The sequence below is a fragment of the Lutra lutra genome, chromosome 6, assembly GCF_902655055.1.
Source record: "Lutra lutra chromosome 6, mLutLut1.2, whole genome shotgun sequence".
In the NCBI taxonomy this organism is placed as follows: Eukaryota; Metazoa; Chordata; class Mammalia; order Carnivora; family Mustelidae; genus Lutra; species Lutra lutra.
Window position 1 is genome coordinate 39,987,664 of NC_062283.1, and position 23,917 is coordinate 40,011,580.

A 23,917-nucleotide genomic window follows, 5' to 3' on the forward strand; every position below is an offset into this window, starting at 1 on the left:
ACTGGGCAGAAAAACCATATCCCTACAAATCTCCCTTGCCCACATCTGAGATTATGCATATCACCACAGCTGTTGAAACACAGGAGATTTACCATTTGTAAGTTTAGCACACTGGTGCTTACAAGTCCATGGTTAATTGCTCCCTGTAACGTGTGTTTAGTTTAACCTATGTTTTTAGAGATGACTATTTATATCTTGATCATTCATGTTCATCTTACTTACATCTTTTTAGAGTACATAGAAATCATAGGAATGGCCAGTATAAAATCTTGTCCGAACACTTTATTCATAACTGCTTGGTTATTGTTGTGAAAATAAACATTACCTTCTTGAACCTTGAGATGGTTCCTATAGAAATAACTGTATTTAAAATGGCCAAGAGTTTAAAGAATGGAAAAGAAAAAAAAATGAGGAACACTTGCAATCTATTAACTAACCATGGAGTAAATGCTTATAATTTTACTGACCCTCTAGTCCTGTACATGCTGGGCTCTCATGGTTGTAGAAGGTCAGCGGAACAGGCGGTCTACACTGGGGTTCTGAGCCATTCATACGTGTTGCCAAGGGTTGGAAGACACTTACGAATTGACAAATTGAGCTCACGAAAGACAGAGAAAATAAGATACCAGCAGAGAACATCTTTGTCTTTGACTGGCAAAATAATACCACCAAAAAATGAAAAGTCACACAATCCTTTATTTTTATTTAAAAAAATTTTTTAAAATGATTTTATTTATTTATTTGAGAGAGAGAGCATGAGAGGAGAGAGGTCAGCGGGAGAAGCAGACTCCCTGCCCAGCAGGGAGCCTGATGTGGGACTCAATCCCAGGACTCCAGGATCATGACCTGAGCTGAAGGCGGTCGCTTAACCAACTGAGCCGCCCAGGTGCCCCACACAATCCTTTATTTTAACTTAGCTCTTTGGTTTGTGAAAGAGAAAAAAAGTATGTCAGTTATCTTTATTTTGGCATAATGGTTCATTTGTTTGGAAGTGAATATTTGAGATTGTGTCAAGCATTGCTTTCTTCTTCTGATATCATTAATTAGTTTTCCCAATGACTATTAATTATTCTGTGAATTAAAGTCATATTAGCTCAATGACATTTAGGATCTTCATCAAGATGCAGTTCAGAAATTATTTGAAAATGCCAACAGAGCAGATATACTGAAGAAAATCTGTCTTGAACTTTCAAGTGGCTGGGCTAAATTAATGGGGTAGAACCCAATCTTTATATTAATAGATGGATAGAAGAATCTATCACAGCAGCTGGTTTTCATCTAGTCTTACATCTTTCCAGTGCCCATCCTCACAGGACTCTGCTCAGGCTTCTAAGCTTCTCACAAGGGTTAAGGGCCAATGTATCATCCAAATTTACACACTAGACAGGTGGCTTATATAAAATTTTTTGAAAAGGATTAAAGAGCATTTCATTTAAATCACCTATTAGTCACTTGATACAAGTGCCACTTAAGTATAGCTCAAAGCTAGAGACTTGTAATTTGGCAAACATTTCTTAATCCTTCAAAGAAACTGAAAATTCTGAAATATAATGGACCTTGACACTTGGTTCAACTTAGAGGTAAAAGAATAACATAAGGGCCAGATCAGATAATCTTAGCAGGAGCATTTATAAATATCAAGAATTGATATGAAGTTGTCATGTTATTTTAAAGCAGAATGAATTCAGAAGACTACTTTCAGTTTTATATATACCGTCCAGGAAATGTGATTATTTATCCAATAACCTTGTATTCAGTTTAGCTGAATATGTGTTAGAAATAAAACAAGCTTTTATCAGACTGCATAAAACTGTATGAGGTTCTTGGGGAAAGAAATTGAAGAATTCATGTGTCTCCTTTTCTCAAAGGGCTTAGAGATTTAAATAAAGAATTGAAATTGGCTCACAAAATGGAATGTTGCTTTTGGTATATTTTCATTATAAATTATACTTTCCAAAGTTTATTTAATCTTTTGAGACAGGTTTAGAACAAGAATAAGTAGAACAAAGAATTTTGTATGTCAGAAACTTTGTAAATTTCTTTTATGTCTGTCTTTTTGAAGTTGCATTAGTAATTTAAAGGCAAACATCCCTGTCCTGTTTCTCTTTTTTTCCCCACTCTTTTGCAGTTCAAGATCATTTGCCAGATGCTGCTTTAAAACGTACTGTGGGCCTGAAATTTACTGTGTTTTAGGCATTAGGTGGAATTCAAAATTGATATACCTTATATACCTCAAGAACACATAATCTAATGAAATGATAAAGCATGTACACAGATAATCATAATATAAGCTACATTGTGATTCAGATGCTGAAAATTACTAATTGTCATTTCACATAAATGTACCAGACGCCATTTTTTTTTAAAAGATTTTATTTATTTATTTGACAGACAGAGATCACAAGTAGGCAGAGAGAGAGAGGAGGAAGCAGGCTCCCTGCTGAGCAGAGAGCCCGATGTGGGGCTCGATCCCAGGACCCCGGGATCATGACCTGAGCCGAAGGCAGAGGCTTTAACCCACTGAGCCACCCAGGCACCCCCAGACGCCATTTTTATCTAAGGGGCTGTAATCACAAGGAACAGCATTAACACATTCACTGAATGATAAATACTGCGGGGGCTCTAGGGGTTTTATGTAAAGGTCTCTGCCTTCAGTCGAAGATGGGAAGAATACTTGGATGACTTTTATGTTTAAACAAAAACCTGCATAAAATGTTATTTTACTGGACATAGTAATTGAGCATTTGCGTTTTGGCAAACCAGCCAGTTGACGGTCCTGTTTGTGTTTCTCCAGGGCAGTAGAGGAGAAATAGGACCGGTGGGACCCCCAGGGCCACCAGGTAAACGGGTAAGTAATAATTCCAATCTCCAGAAGCTCATTGGCTTTATACAAAACACAATACATTTTTTTAAAATAAGCAAGGAGAGAAAAGCAATGTACAAAAGGTGATTTAATCGTCTTTACTTGATTCCTGTTGTTATGGGAATGCATGGAAAAGTAAATGTGAAGTTTGAAATCGTATCTAGGATACCCGCCGAGGGTATTTAAATCAGTGTGGTTCGCAGCACACATTTTGAAACTAGGAGACCGGAAGTGCCTCTGGTTGTTCTTGGAATTGAAGAGAAGCGGGTGTAAATGCAGCCTTTTCCTTCTTGAGCCCTGTTTGTTTACACAGTGAGAGAAGCTGCACCGTGGCAGGGAGGCACACTGAAGGAGCCCACTGTTGGGAAGGGTGCAAACCCAGGAACTCCGTGGTGGGACCCAGGGGGTGGAGGGACTGGCCTGTTTTTTTCGGAGAGTGTGGGAGAGAGGCAGATTTGAGGAGCAGAGTTAAACCAGCCATAGCATGCGTTTATTTTAGACAGGAGTCCACACACCCAAGGTTGTGTCGGCCTCATGTGATTGCAATGTCGTAGTTAAAGGTGAATCTGGAGACACTGTTTATTTTTCAGGGTTCTCCTGGAAGTCCTGGCCTCCCTGGCTTGCCTGGCCCCCCTGGCCTTCCGGGAATGAAAGGCGACAGGGTAAGATATCTAACCACCCCCCCAAAGTTTCTTATTTGGAAGGATGAGTTTGCTTTTGACACAGTGGAGATTTTTATAGCAATTATCATAGCCAGCTATCAAGAAAAGTATCCTAAATTACTGAGAGTTGAGATTAAAAAGCAAAACAAAAAAACAAAAAAACAAAAAAACAAAAAAAAACCAATATAATAAATTATCAGCAGGAAAATATAAAAGTTGAAAAAAGTAAAAATGCCAGTTGTAGTCATACTTCCTGTTCAGTTTTAAATTTACATTCCTACCGATCCAATTTTCTGTGGATGTGATCAGTGAACATCACAAGTTGCCAGCTTTTGGACAGCTGTCAGTTTCTCCAGGCCTTACCTGGCTGTTCCCAGGTTGTCATCCTGATTTTTTTTTTTTTTTTTAGGTGGGCTCCACGCCCAGCCTGGAGCCCTGTTGTTAGGTTGTGGGAGAGGAGCAAGTCCTCATCTGTCGCATTATTCATACTTGCCCTTATCTACCATCCTGAGAAGGAAAGTTGGCTCATTTGAAATTATAAAGTTGAACATGTCAAAATATTGAAAAAGTATTATGTTTTATTCATTACAGGGAGTAGTCGGTGAGCCTGGTCCAAAGGGTGTACAGGTAGGTCCTATTAGAAGAATATGAGATGTGGTCAGTGACGTGCATGGAGGTGCCTCACCAGCAGGGGGCACTGGCTGGTTTAGGGGTGTGAGGACTAGGCTGGAGACCAGCTGTGTTTCTCAATGTGCTTCCTAGTGAATGAAAGCTACAGTTCAGTTTGGTCTATAACCTTATCTACTATTTTAATAAGCTGGAGCTGATGATGACTCTGCTTCCGAGACCACACATTGAAAAGAGTGTCCCTCGCTCTCATTCACCAGGTTGGCTTACTTGTGACCAATGGAGCCTTCTATTAGCTATATCATCATATTTTATGTTTTTCTGTATCAAGACCTTAACAAATGAACTATGAACATGACTTAGAGTTAGTCCTTTTTCTGGGTTCCTTTTTCTACAGTGAAAGTCTTTTTTCAAGGATTACCTCATTATAAAATTGCCGAATACAATCATTAATCCTTAATTTTAGAAGAAACTCAGCCTCACCCGCTACCTTTTCTCTAGGCTCTTTTCAGATTTGCACTAACCACTGACAGCTACACTGAAAAGCCATTGAGTGCATTTTATATTTCTGCATGATCTGGGGGGCACTGTGGGCACTTGGGAATGCTTATCAATGTGGACAGCTTAAAACTGAGGCAAGACAGTTCAGGAATGTGACTTTTCATTTTAATTTTTAGGGTTCGTCTGGTGAAGAAGGTGAAGCAGGAGAAAGGGGTGAACTTGTAAGACATTTTGTTCTGGTTAATGATGAGCCCTGCTGATTTCTAACTGTACTAAAAATATAATTTTTCTTTTCTCTGATACTGTTATCCTCCATGGCTTCTTCAGCAGCTACAGTGTTTCTTATATAAACTAATGAATGACTCCCCAAGACTGTAGCCAAGTTCAAGTAAAGCAGAGGGTAAACATTCCAAAATTGATAGCCTTGGCCTTAAGCCTTTGGAGAACAAAGTGTTCTCTTATAGGTGGTGACTTTTCTCTGGCTTTACCTAGACATTCGAAGTGATTCTTAGAGGACTATAGAAAGTCAATGAATAGTGCCTATTGTGGAAACAAAATGAATTTTATTATAGCTAGAAAGCTGTGGTTCACAAGTTTGACCATGGGTATTTTCTGTCGTCTAAAACTTTCCAAAGAAGTGACCTCCATCTCCAGAGGATGCTGCTGCTAAATCTCCAGGAAGGCAGCAAGAATGAGAAAAAATTATCTTTCTGCCAGGAGTACTACATCTGCTGGCTCATTTTTGACACAATCTAACATGATCTAATGTGGGAACTTCTGACTGGTCCTTTGGAGTGCTGACAGATTTCTCATAAAACAGCTCCAGAGGCACTTTGTGCAGGAAAAAAATACCTCATAATGTTGTTTTATTCAGATTTTCAGGATTTAGAGCTAATATAAATGTAATATCTGAATTAGGCAAAGCTCTCTATTAATTTTATAAATTTAATATATTTTAATATATATTATTTATATTTAATATAAATATAAAATATAAAATATAAATATATATAAATATATAAATATAAAATATAAAAATATATTTAATATATATTAATAAATTATATAAATTTTATATATTTATAATTAAATTTGAAAAAGGATTATTTTAATTTTATTTTCTGTTAAAATGTTTTATTTTATGGGCTAAAAGGATGTTTTAAATCATTGTTTTGTGGTGGAGATGAACTGATATGCTTGAACTTAAGCTGAAATCATATCTAGAATTAGGGGTGGGAGACTTATTTCCAAGTGTTCTTTTTTAAGTATAAAACCAGGCATTTTTGGTTTGATAGAATTTTGCGGATGAGTTTTACAATACAGTTAGAGTTTCAAAAATGAAGTCATCAGGTTTAAAAGTCTACTCTGTTTTAAAACAGCAGGCTAGTTTAATGTCTTTTGACTTACACACTTTAAGTCTCAACACCTAGCATTTTAGACCTGGTTGGAGCCTGGCAGAGCTCCGATTCAGCCCTGTTATTTAACAGATGTCAGTCAAAGGCTAGGAGGTTACAAAGCTCACAAAGTAACAGAACTGGGACTAGAATCCAAATTTTGAATCTCATGTGTTTTGGCAGTGCCAGAGTTCATCTCTTTATGTTTTTCTATTGATTTCAGCAGCATAATCACCTTTTAAATGTTTTTAGTAAACTATCAAATGTGAATGCATTGTTCTAATATAATTTTGTTTTATTGATTTAGGGAGAGATAGGCTTACCTGGGCCAAAGGGATCTGTAAGTACATGAACAACAATGGTATAAAAAATTAAAATATCAATAAAGCTATAGAAATTGCAATGCTCTGCTTTATGAAATCACTATAAAATTCAATTCTTAAAGGACTTACCTTCAAGGAGATTAATGTCTAAATTTATTCTTTAAGTAATGGATTCATCCCAGGTGGGGGAGGGGACCACCTCATAACAGTGTAAATGGATCTGCCTTTTGAACAATCCACTCTAAAGGAAGTTTTTATCATAAGTAGCTCAATGAGTATACATGGTAGTTTCTTTCACAAACGAGTCATTTAAAAAAAAAAACTGATTTATCTGTTGTGGTGACAAGAGTATAAATGAATTTCATTGGCACTCATACCACTGCAAATATTTCAGTAATTTTATTAATCTCCCATGTGTTCTATTTAGCGAAGTAACATAAAGTCATAATGCATAAGAAAATTTAATAGACAGTTGTTAAAGCTAGAAAATGATCATCTCATTCATCGTCTTACAGAAACTAAGCTGATGTCCTTCAAGATTAGATTATTCAGAATTATAGAACCAATAATAGAACCAATTATTAGAATGAAAATTTTAGAACCGAGTATTAGAACCAATTAGAGAACTAGCAAACCTGGGATGATTCACTAATTTGAAAGGAATGTACATTTAATACAGTAAGAAATTTAAGAGAGTATAAGGGAGAAGATGAAGCTCAGACCTTAACCTCAAATGCCACCACCACTAGCTTCCATTTAATCTTTTAGTTCTTCCTATTTCTGGAATCTTTTCCACTCTTCTCTGTCCCTATACAGCACATTATCCTCATAGCAGCCAGTGTAATCTAGAGAAAAATATAAAGCCCACCATTTATCCCTCCTCTGCATAAACCCTTCAGGAATAACATTTGATAGAATCAAATCAGACCTCAGCAAAATACACAGTCTTTCGTGAAGTGGTCTCTGCCTTGCCAACCCCTCTCTGCCCATCTGGAACTTTATCGGTTTGCGGTTGTTTTTACTTGGCATGCTCTTTAATGCCTTGTGCTGTTCTCCTAGCCTGGAACACTCTTCCTCTTTCCTTAGAATAGCTACCTCCTACCTAGGCATGTAGCCCGATCCTCAGCTCAACTCTCCCCCGGAGGACTCCCGCCCCGGACTCGGGTGCAGTGCCAGCCTTGGGCTCTTTACATACCCCTGAGATGGAAACCATTATGGTGTTTTAACTCACCTGTTTACACACTGCCTCTAAACACCACTGACCATCTCAAGCTTGAAGTAACATCTTTACACCCAAGAATCTTTGACAGGAATGGTGTAGGATTGAGAAAAAATTGGGAAGAGTAAACCTCGATCGGATTTGGTAATAGAAATCCTACCTCACTGCCTAGAAATAATCGATAATGTTCAATGGTAAGAATTTGTTATAAGAGGAAAAAGTGAATGAACAATGCAGTGGTCAAAAGGAGTTAATTTCATTTAAATTTGGAATTAACGTTTGATTTGTCACCTCCCTTCCTACCCCTCTCTTCTCTGACACCACCCACCTACTGCTGAGGCAGCTGAAATGTGTTGTCCCAAAGTCAGGGAGACACACTTTCACTTTGCTCAGTGATCTTAGCAGAGACAAACCTGATAAGTAGGTGAACTGTCCCCTACTACTAGTTTCTACTTCAGTATAGCACTCAACTGAGGTATCCTTTCCAAAGACCCGGGGCCCTTGAGATATACTGGCCATGTTGGCCCTTGATGTCTTCATGGAAAATGTCCTGTCGGTATTTCAGACATCGTCAACAAGATGATAGATTCTGATCTGGCCTCCTTTGTTCCTCTGCCAATTCTTGAGCGCACTTCTAAATTCATTTTGGCTTCTCCTCAGGCTTGTTTTAGAAGCTGTGATAGTTTTATACTGCAGCTATCTGACAGGTCCAAAGCCTCCACAGCACATCTGCAGCTCTCTCTGTTGACACTGTCTTTTGGGAAGTCTTTGAGGCCATAATTTCTTCACAGAAGCAATTCTGACAAGTTGACTCAGATGAGTATCAATTTTTTGCATAAAGGAAGATTGGAAAAAGCCTACTTGTGAAGCTTTATTCAGACGCGTCTAGTGAGAGCCCGGTGTCATCACCTTCTTCCCTTCAGGTTAAACATCTGACCGTTTGGAAGAGTTAGCTCTTCCTAGATAAATGTTGCAAATGAACAAGGAGCAGGATTAAGTTGCTTTATGAACTTTATCTTGAGCCCTAGTGCTCTTTAATACTTCCTGTCCTTTTATCTTCTCATTTTTGTTCTATAAACAAGGGCACATTGTAACTACTATGTCATAAATTCTACCAGAGGCAGTTTAGTAGAAAGTGAATTAATTTAGTCTCGTTTTAAAACAGTTATTGTAGATGGGGACTTTCAAAAATGCTTTTAGTGGTCTGCTATCAGAAAAAAAAAATCTAACTGGTATATGCTTTTGTTCAAAGGAAACAGTTGGTTTATTTTTTCACTTCTTTAATATTTAGATTTTTAACTTCCTCAAGAGTCAGATAAATTATGGACTCACTCTTTTTGTTCCAGTATTTTCAATGTATTCCTTTTAAGTGCAGAATTTTAAAGGTGGCATTTTAAATGTTTTTAATTAATGTATTTTATAAGTCCTGGATACATCTGCTTCTTCAGATTCTCTAGAGTGTTATAAAACTAAATAACTTATGTCCTTGGAAATAACTTTATTTTAAGCTTTCTGTATTGGTGATATACAAAGTAACATGTCTTGTATGAACTTAGGGGCCTTTTTGTGGCCAGAAAAACTTAACAAATCTTACTAAAAACTAACTTGTTTTTAGGGAGTAGCTTAAAATATAGAGAATGTAGTTTTAAAATGTATTATTTCAATTAACATTTTGAAATAACAGCTATACCAAAGAAAAAGATTTTGAAAAACTTTACTTGAACTGGAATTCTCAGAGACTGTGGCATTCTGTGTCTTTACCTTGAGAATTTGTAACCTCTGAACAAACACCTCTTGGGAGACAGAATGTAAGCAAACTCCAAATTTCATGTAAGTCTTGTATTAATATTAAGCAGACACATTACTTGTGGATAGCTCTGGTTTTATAATGTGCCATTTTGTTCTAGGTGGGTAACCCTGGGGAGCCCGGCTTGAGGGGGCCCGAAGGAAGTTGGGGGCTTCCTGGAGTGGAAGGACCAAGAGGACCTCCTGGACCACGAGGCATGCAGGGAGAGCAGGGTGCCACCGGCCTGCCTGGCATCCAGGGCCCCCCAGTGAGTGGTGGGCAGTCTCCGTGGTTTCCCTTTGGACACTCCATCTCACAGGACCAGAAGGGGGCGGGCAGCCAGGCTAGCCCAGACATCAGCACCTTAGCAGTGTGGGCAAGTTCATTTGTAAATCCAGCCACCTGGCCACTTGCTGAATCTGTCAGGTTACCATTTAACGATGTCTTCTTTATGGTTCTGTGTATAAACTTTTTTTTTTTTTTTTCCTGTCTCAGGGTAGAGCACCAACAGATCAGCACATTAAGCAGGTTTGCATGAGAGTCATGCAAGGTAAATAAATCATAATGTCTTGACTTTTGGTCTGCTTTAAAGGTGGGAGATTTTAAATAATATTGTTTTAGTTAATGTATTGTCACAAAATAGCTTATAATCTCAAAGAAAAATTTTATCTTTCTAGGTTAGCCCATTTTTTTAATTTTTTTTTTTTTGAGATTTATTTATTTGAGAGAGACAGAGAGTAAGAGAGTAAGCACACAAGCAAGCAGGGGAAGGGGCAGGGAGAAAGGGAGAGAAAGTCTTTTTTTTTTTTTTTTTAATTTGACAGACAGAGATCACAAGTAGGCAGAGAGGCAGGCAGAGAGAGAGGAGGAAGCAGGCTCCCCGCAGAGCAGAGAGCCCGATGCGGGGCTCGATCCCAGGACCCTGGGATCATGACCTGAGCCGAAGGCAGAGGCTTTAACCCACTGAGCCACCCAGGCGCCCCAGGGAGAGAAAGTCTTAAGCAGATTCCCCACTTAACATGGAGCCCAGCACAGGGCTTGATCTCATGACCCGAGTCAAAACCAAGAGTCAGACACTGAACCCAACTCAGCCACCCAGGCACCCTTCGGTTAGCCTATTTTTGTTCTTGTTTTTGCTTTTTGCTAAGGAGGTTAATTTACAAGAAAACACACACACAAATACAGACAGTCCCCCCTCCACTTTGGAACATAGATTCTCAGGTATCTTAACCCTCCTTAACATCCTACCACTTAGTGTGTTCCTGGCACTGACCCTGCCTCTCTCTGTAGCTTCTATGTGAAGTAGCTGACAGTCTTCATGCCCGTAAGAAGCAGAATGAAATTGTCACTTTTATATTTGAAAAGCAATGTACATCATCACTAGCCATCAGGGAGATTCAAATTAAAACCACATTGAGATACCACCTTACACCACTTAGAATGGCCAAAATTAGCAAGACAGGAAACAACATGTGTTGGAGAGGATGTGGAGAAAGGGGAACCCTCTTACACTGTTGGTGGGAATGCAAGTTGGTGCAGCCACTTTGGAGAACAGTGTGGAGATTCCTCAAGAAATTAAAAATAGAACTTCCCTATGACCCTGCAATTGCACTACTGGGTATTTACCCCAAAGATACAGATGTAGTGAAAAGAAGGGCCATCTGTACCCCAATGTTTATAGCAGCAATGGCCATGGTCGCCAAACTGTGGAAAGAACCAAGATGCTCTTCAATGGACGAATGGATAAGGAAGATGTGGTCCATATACACTATGGAGTATTATGCCTCCATCAGAAAGGATGAATACCCAACTTTTGTAGCAACATGGACGGGACTGGAAGAGATTATGCTGAGTGAAATAAGTCAAGCAGAGAGAGTCAATTATCATATGGTTTCACTTATTTGTGGAGCATAACAAATAGCATGGAGGACAAGGGGAGATGGAGACGAGAAAGGAGTTGAGGGAAATTGGAAGGGGAGGTGAACCATGAGAGACTATGGACTCTGAAAAACAATCTGAGGGTTTTGAAGGGGCGGGGGGTGGGAGGTTGGGGGATCCAGGTGGTGGGTATTGGAGAGGGCACGGATTGCATGGAGCACTGGGTGTGGTGCAAAAATAATGAATACTGTTACACTGAAAAATAAAAAAATTAAAAAAAAAAAAGAAAAGCAATGTAAGTCTCTTCATGGAAGACATTTAATCTTGAAAGGATATTTCAATTTTAAACGTTATATCCCTAGAAAATTATAATTTTATGATCTTACTTACATAAGGCAAACCAGAATGCTCACATTTAAGCACTTTTAAAATGTTCTTTAGAAATTTGTTTCCAATTCATAATTTCCTTCACACCTTTAAAAAATATTACATCGGCATATTTCCTTTAGAGTGTTTTCATAGGAAAGTTTTCTTCCTCTTCATGGTTTCAGCGGATGATTCTTAATCTCTTTAATGGTTCCTGAAAAAGCCCACACAGTTATTAATTTTTAAGACAGACTGTGAACATTCCCAAGAAGCGGGCTATTTTTAATGTCTGTTGTCTACTCCAAACATGAAAAAACTTTTGAGAGGGGAATTTAGAAGAAGTCGTGAATGCTCAGGATATTTTAGGTCACTTAATATCTTCAGACTGAAAATGTGGGGCTGGGTCTCAAATGCTCTCTCAAAACTAATTCTGGACAATGTCCTTGGCTTTTGAAAAGCTTTGTGACATCCACTTCTTCTCTGTTAAGAAACTCATTTTCTGCCCATCCTGGGTTTTCAGAGAACCAGCCAGGACTCAGGTGACAGACTAATCCTTTTAGAACACTGCTCACCTGAAAGCCTTGCCGTGTATTTTTTTTCAAATCTCCCTGCCCCTGTCTCAGAACAGCAGGACCAAATATATCCAAAAAGAGCTGAATAAAACAGCACCAGGGAAGCTTCTTGGCAGAAAGTCCATGAAAAAAAAAAAAAAAAAGATCCAACTTTATTCACTTCCCACCACCAATTTTGAAGCTCTGGTGACACATTTAAGAAAAAAAGACACTTGAAATACCGCCCCCCCCCCTTTTTTCATTTGAATCATTTTCATGTTTCTGACTTCTCTGGGCCGGTTTATTATCTTTCAGAGCATCTTGCTGAGATGGCTGCTAGTCTCAAGCGACCGGACTCAGGAGTCTCTGGCCTCCCTGGGCGGCCTGGACCCCCTGGTCCCCCAGGGCCGCCTGGAGAGAATGGTTTCCCAGGCCAGATGGGACTTCGTGGCCTTCCAGGCATTAAAGGCCCTCCTGGTGCTCTTGGTTTGAGGGGGCCTAAAGGTAAGCCATTTTGCCTGGGTAGAACAAAAGGACACACACTGTCCTTCCTCAGATATATCCACATGTCCTTCCAAGCTCTAGATACCCTGTGAGACAAGGAGATGTATCGTTCTCTTCTTTTTTTTTTTTATAATTAAAAAAAATTTTTTTTATAAACATATAATGTATTATTAGCCCCAGGGATACAGGTCTGAATGGCCAGGTTTACACACTTCACAGGACTCACCATAGCACATACCCTCCCCAATGTCCATTGTATTGTTCTCTTCTACAGTGGTGATGAACACGATCAGAAAACTATTATAAGACATCTCTTGACCTTGTTGTATGTCAACAGGAGACCAAAACCTAGAATTAAGGTCCCTTGATTTTTAGTACTGATCTTTTTTAGTTACCCTCTACTTCAATCATAGTTCAAAATAAACTTTACGGGATCTTGTAAACGATAAGTCAGCCTTTTTTTTTTTTTGAGACTCAAAAATCACTGTAGAGGTCTTCTAAGATGGCAACCAGCCTTAGAATGTTTGTAACTGTAACTTAAATTAACAGCATCTGTTAGCAGGTCAGAAGACATAAATTACATCATGAAGTGAAGCCCCCTTTTCTTTTAAAGAGTGACATCAGATGTTTAGTTTTCATGGATTTTTTTTCAGCTCAGAAGTACAATCGAACTTTTTTCCTTTTTTTTTTTTTTAACTTTTTTCCTTCTTTAACATGTGAGGGAATGTGAGGCAGTTTATTTCTTCCCCTTTTATCGAAAGCAAGTTAAGCCCTTAAAATCAGTGTTTTGCCAAAAAAAAAAAACCCACAAAAAACCAAAACGGTATTGTGAGTGTGTCAGGTATGCAGCGGGCCGGGCCCTGCGGAAGGACTGGTTGCCTCAGGTGCTGTTTACTAGTCGAGGTGAGTAAGTGTGTCAGCGTGGGGCGGGCCTGTGGCCCGGATCACTGACAGAGAGCGGAACAAAATGAGGAAATTCTCTATCTTGGCAAGTGACTGACAGTTCTCTAGGGAGCTTCGGAAAGATGTGGCATCAGAAACAGGAGAGGGTTTTTTTTTTTTTTTTTTTTTAAATGGTGGTGCACCAATTAGGGATAAATATTATGGTGTGAAGGGTCAGAGGGCAAGCAAGCTGCCTTTTTGGATCTGTAAATGAATTGCTGATGTGTTTGGCTAACTACACTCTCAGCTGGAACAATTTTGTTAATTATGCTTGGGTTTTTTTGGGCGGGGGGGGGGGTGGCATGTGCATTGCCATATGTGAAAAAATGACCCCTCATTGGAGCCTCTTGCAAGGCTGGGAGGATTTCCGAGCTTTCAGAGGCTGGACAAAATCAAATGTGGAGAGAGCTCAGAGCTCTTAAAGAGAACTGAGTCTTTTCTTTGAAAGAAGCACATCGCCGCTCATCTTTGTCCTGCTTTTAGCTCCTGGTTCGGGAACTCAGGAGGAGGGACTCTCTCTGTGGTTAGTCCCCATTCACTCTGTTCGGTTTCCAAAAAACTCTGCTGCCTCAAGTGGATTGTTGACTTAGTTGTTTCTGTGGCACCAGAGCTTAAGGTGACTCCTCAGCCTTTCTCCTCAGTTTTTCTTGTGAGCAGTGGTTCTGAGAGTGTGCCCCCTGGAGCGTCAGCACACGGCCAGGGACCCCGTCTGGAATAGAGATTCTCCAGCCCACCCCGGTCCCCCCTGATCCAAGACGCCGCAGGCGAGGCCCAGCAGTCTGCGTTCTAACAAGTCTCCCGGTGAATCTGATGCTGAAAGCACTGGTGTAGGGCAGTCACCCATCTTCCTGCCAAAAGGAAACGCCTTGTAGGGGCTACAGGAATCCCAGCCCTGTTTTCTTTGGCTGAAAGGAAGTCTTCATATGTGGGGTAAAACTTAACTTTGAGTTAGTAAGAGAACTCGCCTGAAGTCCCATTTTATTTTCTAAGAAATAAGAATGTCTATGTCTACTTGCTATGCTAGTAGCCTCTGCCTAAGGCTGTGTTTCTCAGCCTGGGGTGCACCGTGGAATAATCTGGGGAGTTTTAAAAACTATCCACGGCTGGATCCCATTCCCAGATTCTGGCTTAATAGGTCTGAGCAGCAGGATTTAAAAACACCCCCATGGGATTTTAATATACAACCAGGATTGGAAACCACAGGAAACAAAGGTGAAATGTTCAGGAAGTGTCCTGGGAAGCTCCTAGAAGCACTGAATTGTGGCTGTGTTGGGCTCACTTGGCTCTAACAGATGGACCTTATTTTGAAGGGAAGAAAAATATATTCCTATATTTGGAAACTAGAGAATGCCCCCTGGCACAGAGTTTATTCACCAAGCATTGTTTGATCGTCTAAGAGACTTCCCCCTAATGTTTTTATAGTATTTACGACATAGTCTATAATCTAGAAGAGATATAGTCTTTCTTTTTTCTGAAGGACTTTTTTCCCCACCTTCCTCCATCCCTTTATAATCACTGGGGTTCCTTTAAAGCAGGATCTTTTCTGTTTTACTTCTTGAACTTTGGGGTGTGGGAAGGAAGGAGTACTGTCTTTGGATTTAATCAATCAATGCTGTCGCAAATTTGGAAATGTAGAATTCTAGGTAACCAGACTTGACCTTTCTTGTCCTACCACATACATTATAATAGTAATATATAATTGAAAACATATAATGTCCCACTAGCCAAAGGTTACAGGTCAATTTTTCCCAGAGAACAAATAGTCCGGCATTTGGAAACTTAACTAGTCAGCCAATTAGAGAAGAGATGTATTTCAGTGTCCCCTGCTGTCTTTTTCCCATGCCTAATAAAGGGATAGTCTGAGCCTTGCTCATCATATTACTTTGAGAGTCTTTTTTCCAAGGAAATTACTACACAGATAATGAACAAATAAATTTTACTAAAGCTTTGAGTAGTTCAAACTATGTGTTTAATAAAATCATTTTTTCCTAAGCAATTAGTCTGGAAAACACAGTGAAACATTTTCAGTAGGAGCTAGTAGAAATATGTGCCAGAAATCATACTCAAATCTTAAATCATATTTATAATTTTTTTTTGTTTTTCATGGACACGTTCTGTACAATATTATACAAAGAGGGCCAAGACCCATGCCACGGGTACATTTTATATGTCTACTCAAGCAGAAACATGAGAGATATCTAATTGGCTTTATATTCACTTTGTTTAGTATTGGTCTTCTGGGTCATAAATTGTGTCATAAATACTATTTTTAAATGTTCATGGTTTGGATTAATTTTAAGTCCCTTTGAGTAAGGCTATATATCTGTTTTTAGATATTTTCGTTTGAGTCAAACAGATGTGTCACCACGTAAATGACGGCTTGAGAAAATATACACGTCATTACCGTGACTAACTCTTTTTTTGGTATTAGTCAGCTTGCATGGGGTTGGAGTGTCAGTTACAGCTTTCAAATAAATGAAATAAAGAGCAACCACAGAGCAATGAGAATTTCTTTCGTTTTAGCCACTCTGTTCAGACGGAGCTGTTTTGCTACTTACACTGCACATTTCCCTTTTTACCTATCTAAAGCTCATTTGACAAGCTCCCTCTGTTTTTCCGAACAGTAGGCTAGCTAATAAAGGTGCACCTTTAGTTCCCTGAGCTAGTTTTCAGAAATGTCAAAAGAAGCCATGATCAGGGTTTGAAGGAGCAGATTGACCCCGGGGATCACAGAGCCAGGCCGCAGCTCCCTGGGCTGGGAAGAACCAGCAGCTTGCCCTATGCCTCTGTCCTGGAGCCCCTCTAAAAATTGTGTGTCTACAATTGATGACAACCACAAGGCGGGATCACGACTAAGACTGCAGTCTTCTTCCTTGCAAGCGACATTTTAAAGGGGATGTGGCTTCGTGCTACAAAGTATTTAACTTTGACGGTTTGCGTGAAAGTTACATTTTAATTTATAATCTTCCCCTATCTTCGGAAAATGTGGCACATTTATTGGTTCTCTTCTCGTTGCTAGCCTCCAGAATTACAGTGATATGACATTTAAATTGCTAAGTTAACAAGAGCGCTCAAGTTCTTCATTTTTAAAATGCTAATTATCGTTATCTTCCTAATATAGTAAGGCCATATTGATGAGTATAAAAAAACAGCTTATGTGAATGAGTTCAACTTGAGCTCTGTATCCTTACACAGTGTTTATATAATTTTAAAATTGTTTTTAAAATATATTTGATTCATGGTAAAAAATATTCATACAAGGACATTCACAGCTAAAATCAAAGTATGGTGACTATTTAAACATTCACTTCATAGTTAGAGTTGTTTTTGTTTGTTTGTTTTGTTTTTTTACTGTTTTGGCATGCATGCTTTTGTTTTTTAAAATTCTAACAAACTTGACTCAATATTGAATCAAGTTGGGCTGATACAAATGTTTGGAAAAAATGACCATGTATAGAATCTTGCAAAATGCACTGCATCTTCTATAAGAGTAGTGGGATAATATAATACTATGCCAATGGGATAGTAAAATAATGCCTTCTACTAGGAACCATAAACGTCATTTAGGAGCAGTTGACTAGGTCTTAGGGTGCTTTGTTAATGAGGCCAAGTTTCTGGGTTTCTCTGCAGGGGCCAGGATAATTAATGAAACTTGGTTCTGTGGCTGAAAATCAACTGTCTTGCAAATAAACATGGTTGATTGTAATCCAAAGCACAATGCCTATAAATAATGAATCACAAGTGAAACGTGGGCACTTGTGATAGCACATTTTAAATTTTGAAAATTCATTAATTTATTTTCAGCAATACTAAATTTACAATGTTTGAGAATTTAAAATATATGAAAAGATATTTACTGAAGAGTTTTTCTCCCACTCTGGTCTCCCATCTGCCTATATTCCTTTATCCTTCCCATGAGATAATCCCTTTTATTAGTTTCCTACATATCTTTACCAGTGATGATGTACAATATACAGTTATATACACTCCCTATAGCCTTTTAGAAACAAGTCGTATCGCCCTTTAGTAGTGATCTGGACCTTAAATTTTTTCATTGAACAATATGTTTTGAGATCATTTTAAAGAGCTTCCTGGTTCTTCTTCATAGCTGCATAGTATGCCATTTTGCGGAAGTAGCATAATGCATTTAACCCTCTCGTGGACATTTAGTTTCCCATCTTCTGCCATTACCGCAAGGCTGCTATGGACCACACGATTTCATCTTTGTGTAAATATCAACATAATCTTTATGTTTCTACGATAAATGCCCAGAAGTGGAATTGCCAGGTAAAATGGTATTACCGTTTGTAATTTTGATAGATATCGTTGAATTACCCTCCAAGAGACTGTCTCAGTTTGTAGTCTTATTAGCAATATGTAGCAATGTGTTTTTCCACATACTTGCTAGCATATGTTTGATTCAACTCTGGAATTTTTGCCGATCTTATAATTCAAAGTAGCTTTTGTGTTATTTTTAATTTCCATTTATTTTGATGTGAAAGTGAAGTCAAGGAATTTTTCATATATTCCAGACTTATTTTTATTTCCTTTTAGTTGCTTTTTTGCTTATATATTCTTTTATTGTTGTTGACCTTTTTGCATAGATTTTAGGAACTCTTCGTATTTTGAATCATAACAGAAAGGCCAACTCAAATCTGAAGTTATAAAATAATTCTCCCTTGTTTTCTTCTGGTTCTTATACATTTAAATGTTTGATTTAAATGTTTGATCCACTTGTAATGTATCCCGGATTATGATGTGAGGAACAGATTCAACTTTATTTTTTTTTCCAGCTGGCTTCCCACTTTTTCAAACACTATTTATTGACTTGTTTGACTGCTTCCCACTTTAAGATGGCATGTTTATTACAAAACAAAATCCTTTATGTATCCAAACCTGTTTTTGGGCTGTTTCAGTGGTTTATCTATTCATGTACCAGTACCACACCATGTTAATTGGTTTAATATGTGGTAGGATTAATTCCCTTATATAGCTTTTCTTTTTCAAGTTTTTGTGGCTATTCTGGCTTATGCATTTTTCTGCACAAACTTCAGAATTCCCTTTTTTGGTTAAATAAATTTTTATTGGGAACATGATGAAACTTCATCTTAGGGAGAACTCAATACCTTTTTGTGATGATGTCATTCCACCTACGAACAGTTGTCAAGTCCTTTTGTATCCTTCAGAAATGTTAATTTTTTAATGTTGGATTTGCATACTTCTGATTAAACTTCTTCCTTGTTATTAATTTAATTGTTATTATAAATGGGATATTTTTTCACTACATCTTAGTTCTGGTGGTTGTTTGTATATATGGAAACAACTGGTTTTCATATATTAATTTTGTATCTTGCTCCTTTACTGAATTACTCTCATTGCTTGTAGTAGATTTTGAGTTGATTTTCAGGGATTTAAGATACACACTGATATCACTTAAAAAGAGGGATGTTTTCGACTCTCAAACTAAATGACAAATACTAACAATAACGTGGGCATCTTTGTGATGCTGTGTGTGTAGTGGAACTGCTTCTCATGTTTCCCAATAGGCGTTACCCTAACTCTCCGGTTGAGGTAGATACATTTTATCATGTTAAGGAGGCAGCATTTGATTCTTGGTTTATTGAATGTTGATCATTAGATATTTTAGTTTTGTTTATCCTTTAATGAATATGATTATTTGATTTTTCCCCTTAGATCTCTTCATATAATTGACTTATGTTTTGCCTGGCTATGTATTTACTATAACCTCATTTGTGGCAACTTCATGAGATTTTGCTTTCTCAACGCTGTGTCTGCTGAAAGTTTAAAAATATGGAACTTTCTTTTTATAAACATACAGAAAAATAACATTTCTCTAATGAAATGCAGGTGACTTGGGAGAAAGGGGGGAACGTGGCCCTCCAGGAAGAGGTCCGAAGGGCTTGCCCGGAGCAACAGGTCTCCCAGGTAAGTGTGTTATATGGCAGCACTGGGTTGAGAAATTGGTAGCGAGTGCGCAGTCTGAATTGGATACCATTATAAAGACTTAATTATTTATGCCTGTCATGTGATTCTCAGTAACGGCCGGCACAGATTTTTCAAGACCAACTTTAATGAAGAGTTAAAAGAATTGTAAATCATGCCTCTGTTCCTCGTGAGAAAACAAGTTTCAGGGCTTAAAATATTAATTCTTAAATAGATGACTTTAAAAAATCATGTCAAGATCCAGCCACAGTGCACTTGTTAGAAAATTTTGAATGAATGAGGTCCTAGCCATTGTTAGCCTCGTTGATAGTTTCCTGTTTATTTATTTTTTAAAAGATTTTATTTATTTATTTGACAGAGAGAGAGAGATCACAGGTAGGCAGAGAGAGGGAAACAGGCTCCCCGCTGAGCAGAGAGCCTGATGCGGCACTTGATCCCAGGACCCTGAGATCATGACCTGAGCCGAAGGCAGCGGCTTAACCCACTGAGCCACCCAGGCACCCTCCTGTTTATTTTTAATTGTTTAAAATTTTTTCTTTTTTTAGAGAATTTATTTATTTGACAGAGAGAGATCATAAGTAGGCAGAGAGGCAGGCAGAGAGAGAGGGGGAAGCAGGCATTCTGCTGAGCAGAGAGCCTGATGCAGGGCTCGATCCAGGACCCTGAGATCATGACCTGAGCCAAAGGCAGAGGCTTTAACCCACTGAGCCACCCAGGTGCTCCTTCATGCCTGTGTTCCTCATGAGAAAACAAGTGTCAGAGCTTAAAATATTAATTTCTTGAATAGATGACTTTAAAAAATAGTGTCAAGGTCCAGCCACAATGCACTTGTTAGAAAATTCTGAATGAATGAGGCCCTAGCCGTTATTAGCCTCATTGATAGTTTCCCGTTTATTTTTTTAACCGAAAAGTCAGAGCAACAAGAAAATTAATCCAAGTTTTCAAACTACTCATGTTGCATAGGGGGTAACCAAAGTCTTATTTTACAAGCTCCTGTTTCAAATATCCAGACCCTCCAGAAACCCATATCCAAAGTAAATAAAATAAACCTGAACATTCCTATTCATATAGCCACAAAGAACTATGCACGAGCCACGTATCACAGCTGCGCTGGCTGAGGTGACAAAGTTGCCTCTGTGTGGAGAGCCTGGTTTTGCACACTGGGCGTCTGTTCTGTCTTTACACACTGGCTACTCTGTCCCTACAGCCTAAGCTGCCACACACTCATCCTCTGGGAAATGGCCTACCAGCCCCACCACAGAAGCAGCACAGAAAGTCAGTTCGATTTAAGCGCCTGAATGACATGCAGCCTCCCAGCGAACCCTTACAGCTGGGCTAAGACTTCTTCCAAACCCTGGAGCTGAGGAGAATCAGGGTGAGAGGTTCTGCCGAGAAAGCGTGGTCCACACTTCCACAGTGGATTTGGAAAACTTGGTGTAGGGGAATTTAGAAAAAGAAATGCTCATTTTCCAATTCTGACAGGCTTACCTATTCAATCATGTTTCTAATTACAGCCAAAACCATCACTGCTTTCTCATTATCCATTTCATTGCTCCTGGGAATTGCTCTCTCATTAAAATTTTTTTTAAAAAATATGAATATATTTGGAGACGGTTCAAACACTGCTATGCAAAACTGTGATTCATGGGTCTGTCAAAATGCTTTCACAAATTGATAAATTTTCGTGATTGGAGAAGGAGGTTTTTATGATTGGAAAAGGAAAGAAAATCTGGTTGAAGCTACACGGGACCAAGAGAAGATTTCAGTGTATGATAAATTTTGCATTCACTCATGGATGTTTAGCAGAGGAAAGGGAAATAAAATTTACTGAGTGCTTTCCTCCTTTATCAGTGGTAGCGATAGGTACTTTAAAGCTGATAAAAATATCATTCCAATTTACTTATCTATATATTATAGGATTGCCTTACAATTTCTCCTTCTCCCACTTTGTTGACAAATCATGTAACAGTTCTCAGATCAGCATCTTGTATTCTTGGCAAGATTTTCCTTTAGCAAAAATAGATGATCATTTCTGGTGACTGTTAGTTTCAAACACTGTTGATAAACCATATTTTGGGTTTCAAATGGGAAGACTGAGGCAGACCCAGCTCTGTACATGCAGTGTCCCAGGCTGTCATGAGGGGACGTGTCAGTCTCCATCTGCAGTAACTGCACTCAGAGTTGCTGAATCTGACTGGGAGGGGTTCCCATGTGCTCTTGGGCCATTGCTCTCCCAGAAGGGGGCGTCCCTGGTTTGCTTTTTAGTTCCTCAGACGTGTGCTGGGCACAATGGTTAAGGCAGGACAAGCTCATCCCTGGCAGCTCTGCCTGGTCCCCATCTTGTCTCCCTTAAGAAAAAATTAATTTGTTATAGCTGGTCTTGGATTTAATACTTAAATATGATTTGTTAAAAACGGTTATGGGCTATTTCAGGACTGGGGCACCCACCCTTTGCCTTTTCCTTTCTGCCTCTTGCCAGTCCTTGTCCCTTGCTTCCTGGTACCACTTTGAAATCTGGGCTTTTATTATATTTCCCTTGAGAGGATATCTGACATTATTTAGTGGGAAATCTGAGTTTCAGATTATATTTTAAAAGCCTGGGCCACTCTTCAAAAGCACACAGTTTTGCAAGTGCTTTAGTGCACAGGCACAAAGGGTTTATATTCCCCCCAAACCTCGAAGCATCAGCTGGGTGCTTTGGTTTTCTCTGGTTTTTAGGTCAGCTCACATTCTCTCGTCTACACTATGAATACCCTTAGCTAACAATTTCTCCAATCCATCACTCCCAAACAAGAGCTATTTGAGTCATTCGTCTCCTTAAGCTAGTACTGGGCAAGTGAGATATCTGGAGCTCCACAGTTCAGATATCCTGGGTTCAAATCCCGACTCTGTCACTTACTAGCTCTATGACGTTGGGTGACTTCTGACTCCAAATCATAAATGCAAAGTACTGGTTCACAGTAAATTATTAAACAAGTTCACTGTCCACTGAGAGGCTGGGCTTTTTAATTTCCCTGGCAGAACCTGGAATGTGATTAGAAATGTGGTTTCTGGGCTCTCACAAACATAATAGTAATAGGACTTTAGGGCCTGGAGGAACTTCCAATAGCACTCTGTGCAGGGACTTGTCTGGCACCTAAAAGAAACCTCCTGCAGAACAGGATATCCTGCAACTTTCCTTGTTGTCTTCTATTGGGACTTGGATTTGGGACTTAAATCCTCCTGGGTGAAAAAAGTTCATTTGATCATTCTTTCTGACGCAAACATATCTGATATATGATATATTTGAAAAAAAGTAACTAATGCGTTAATTATATCTATCAGTTATCAGAATTCCTTTGCTCTTTGTAGATAGTTTTATTTCTTCGTCTCCATTCCATATGATCTCTCTCTGTTCAGTGTTGAGTGTTTCGTGGCCCTTTGAGCTGTAATGGTACGCTGCTTCATATGGACCATAGATCATTATTAAAACCACCACGCTGATTGGCTGTAGGGCTCTTTGTCTAAGAAGTTCCCATGAATCCTCCAGTCTGTTTCCCACAGCCCGAGGGAGGCAGAATGGGTACTTAGGGAGGACGGGCTCTGGAGCCAGGCTTGCAGGGTGCACAAACTACGCTGTCGCTTGCAGCTACCTCACCTCTTGGCGCTTCCATTTCCCCTCCGTGTCACAAGGTTAATAAGCACAGGTACCCTCTAGAGTTATCAGGAAGATCTACGTACACGTGAATACATGCAAAACACTTAGAACAGTGTCTGGCATATGGCCAGCATTTTGCAAACTTAGCTATGATCATTTTGTATTCCTCTGTTCGTGTTTGAGGATATAAAGACTTACAAAGGTCACCTGCTCTGACAAAGGTCTCTCAGGTAATCAGTGACAGAGGCAGAGATTCATACTTCCTAGGTCCAGGTTCATGTGGTAGACAGAATGTTGAGCTGGCTCTCCAGTCATGTTTGTTTTTAGTTTAGTCTTTGCCACTCTAGCCATGTAACTTCAGCATGTCCCATAACCATTTAATGTCTTGACTCCTTTTTGTCTCTCACAGAGCAGAGCAGATCACAATAGAGATCCCTGGGGCTTTAGATGCCCTCAACCCCCTGCCCCTACCTTCAGTTACTTACCACAGGCCTTTGGTGGTATCGCTTGATTGGGTTGTCTCATTAAGAGTAACCCTCTATGCCTGCTGCCTCTGAACTTGCCTGCTTGGGACCAGTTCCTTGCCGCTCTGAGGATTTTAAGGAAACATTTTAAGAATAGGTTCTGATCTCCACTGTGCATTCAAACTCATGAGGGAAGAAGCCAGTTAGTTAAGGACTCAGAAGTTGTGACCACCAGG

At 39.2% G+C, this 23,917-nt stretch overlaps 1 protein-coding gene across 2 annotated transcripts in view; it reads left to right on the plus strand.

The window, feature by feature from the left end:
- The window catches only part of COL9A1 (collagen type IX alpha 1 chain), a 92,664-nt gene that overhangs the window by 63,443 nt on the left and 5,304 nt on the right, over window positions 1-23,917 (plus strand). For both annotated transcript variants that reach the window (XM_047733703.1, XM_047733704.1), the window contains 9 exons: window positions 2,795-2,848; window positions 3,454-3,525; window positions 4,117-4,152; window positions 4,830-4,874; window positions 6,355-6,387; window positions 9,497-9,643; window positions 9,871-9,925; window positions 12,486-12,674; window positions 19,485-19,562. In XM_047733703.1, coding sequence (XP_047589659.1) covers window positions 2,795-2,848; window positions 3,454-3,525; window positions 4,117-4,152; window positions 4,830-4,874; window positions 6,355-6,387; window positions 9,497-9,643; window positions 9,871-9,925; window positions 12,486-12,674; window positions 19,485-19,562 — 709 coding nt within the window. The remainder of the gene's footprint in view (window positions 1-2,794; window positions 2,849-3,453; window positions 3,526-4,116; window positions 4,153-4,829; window positions 4,875-6,354; window positions 6,388-9,496; window positions 9,644-9,870; window positions 9,926-12,485; window positions 12,675-19,484; window positions 19,563-23,917) is intronic.